General features: G+C 35.6%; 1 protein-coding gene across 1 annotated transcript in view; it reads right to left on the reverse strand.

Moving 5' to 3' along the window:
- Window positions 1–452: 452 nt before the first annotated feature.
- LOC125044822 overlaps window positions 453–2,500 on the reverse strand; it is a 5,285-nt gene continuing 3,237 nt past the window's right edge. The window contains exons 5-7 of the mRNA XM_047641785.1: window positions 1,598–1,724; window positions 907–1,004; window positions 453–575 (exon numbers count right to left, since the gene is read on the reverse strand). Of these exons, the coding sequence (XP_047497741.1) occupies window positions 479–575; window positions 907–1,004; window positions 1,598–1,724 (322 nt within the window). The 3' untranslated portion in view covers window positions 453–478. The remainder of the gene's footprint in view (window positions 576–906; window positions 1,005–1,597; window positions 1,725–2,500) is intronic.

Consider the following 2,500-nt stretch of genomic DNA (forward strand, 5'->3'; position numbering starts at 1 on the left):
AAATGTAGGGAATGTATAAAAACAAGTGCATTCATCTACTATAATTATGGATAAAATCAAATACAAATACAGATTCCTTGTATATACTTTATTATTTTTATTGTAATTTCCAGCATGACAGACATTTTTTTCACATTTAACATATTTCTCACACTTTTCTTAACTTTCATTACATTACATTTTGTATTACTCCTTGAAGAGAAAATAAAAGATTTGTGACTTTTAAGATAGTTTACCCTAACAGCAATACAAAATGGAAACAAAGAAAATGAGGAAAAGATGATAATGCAGAAAGTGAAGAAAGGGGAGCAAGAAAAATATATATATAAAAAAAAAAAGAAGAAGAAAGAGAAGGAAAATAGTGAAAACAACCCTTATTTTCGAGGGAAGAAAGGGATTTTTTTTTTTCAAAAAAGGGGAGGGGGATATAAAAAAATCCCTATCAAATTAACTTTTTTTTTTTTTTCATTTTTCTCTTTTACTTCCCACATCCGGCGATTCCCTTGGCGGCTCCGTTGATCGCGTGTTCGAAAACTCCTTTGAAAAAATTGCCAAAATCACGCTTTTGCTGCTTCCTGCAACGAAAATAAAAGAAAAATCGACTTTAGTTATTGGCATATATTGTGTCAAATTTATAATAGATAGACATACTCACAAACATTCACACAGACACTAACAAACAAATAAAGCACACACACATTCACTAACGCAAACGTACAAACCACACACACACACACTAACACAAATAAAAATACAAACACATGCTAACAGAAACACACACAGAAACAAACAAACACACACAAACAAACAAACACACAAACAAACAAACACACAAACACACACACACAAACACACACACACAAACACACACACACAAACACACACACACACAAACACACAACTTACTTTTTCTCTACAATAGTGATGTCAGCACACATAGTTGCTGACGTGGACACACAGGGCTCAGAAACACTCTCAGGGCAGAAGTTCTGAATCAGCATCCACTGTTTTGAAAAATAGTAATAGTAAATATATATCTATGTAAAAGATTTAGATTAACATTTAAGTGATTTGTAAGTTGTGTATGTTAGTAGTAGTGATGGTTTGATGTATAATGTTAGGAGAGATAACAAGGATAATGTTATAAATAATTCATTGAATAGTAGTAGGAAGAGTAATAATAATGATAAGAGTAATAATGATGATATTAAAGATAATGATAGTGATATTACCGTTGTCATTTCCATTTTAGTATTGTTAATATTATTATTAAAAGTCTATTTCTTTTTATCACCACAAAAAAAAAAAAAATATATATATATAACACACGTTCAGCACAACCACAAAAACAAACATTAAACCCAATAACAATAACAACGCAAAAACAATAACAAACAACTGTTTATACTTAGTACAATCAGCATAACTACCACACACTCAAACACTGACTCCCAACAACAAAAATAACCACAACAACGACAATCCTTTATACTTACCACGCTCAGCACAAAAAACACACAGCCAGACAACGACCCCATTACCAAGAAAATCACAAAAAAACAACAACACCAACAACAAAACAACGCTTATTACTCACCAACAGCGTGCATCTCTCACAAGTCACATCCGTAGGAATTTCCAAAGGGATAGTATATTCATCCGATGCGGGAATCTTGGCCAAGTCGAATTTCTTACCCATTCCTCCTGCGATATTTAGGGGCATCCTGGTGGATAGGTGGATAGGTGAGTAGGTGGATAGGTGGAGAGGTGGAGGTGGATAGGTGGAGAGGTGAGTAGGTGGATAGGTGGAGAGGAGAGCAGGTGGATAGGTGGAAAGGTGGAGATGGATAGGTGAGTAAGTGGATAGGTGGAGAGGTGAGTAGGTGAGTAATTGGGTAGGTGGATAGGTGAGTCGGTGGATAGGTGAGTAGATGGATAGGTGGAGGTGGAGAGTGGATAGGTGAATAGGGGGATAGGTGAGTTGTTGAAGAGCTGGATGTGAATAAATGAGTTAGTGGGTAGATGAGTGGGTGGATGGGTAGATAGGTGAGTAGGGGAATAGGTAGAGGTGGATAGGTGAGTTAGTAGATAAACGAGTAGGTGGATTAGTGAGTTGGTGGATAGATGGAGGTGAATACTTCCTGGCCAAGACTCAAACACACCCCATGCTGAAGGTTAACACGTACCAAGTAACACGTACAGCAATAATCACGTACAGCAACACGTACCAGACATCACGTACAACAACAACCACTTTGTGTTACTCTGCTGAGTGTGTTCGAATCCTCGCCAGGGAGTGTAGTTAAATTTCCATAATAATTGGCGTTACTTTTTGTTTTCTCCTGTCTCACAAACTATACAAACGGATGATGATAGATAGATAGATAGATAGATAGATAGATAGATAGATAGGTAGATAAATAAACGAAAAAATAAAAAAAAATAATAGATAGATAGATGAATCGATAGACAAATAAATATGGATAGGATCATAATGTGT

The sequence above is a fragment of the Penaeus chinensis genome, chromosome 3, assembly GCF_019202785.1.
Source record: "Penaeus chinensis breed Huanghai No. 1 chromosome 3, ASM1920278v2, whole genome shotgun sequence".
In the NCBI taxonomy this organism is placed as follows: domain Eukaryota; kingdom Metazoa; phylum Arthropoda; class Malacostraca; order Decapoda; family Penaeidae; genus Penaeus; species Penaeus chinensis.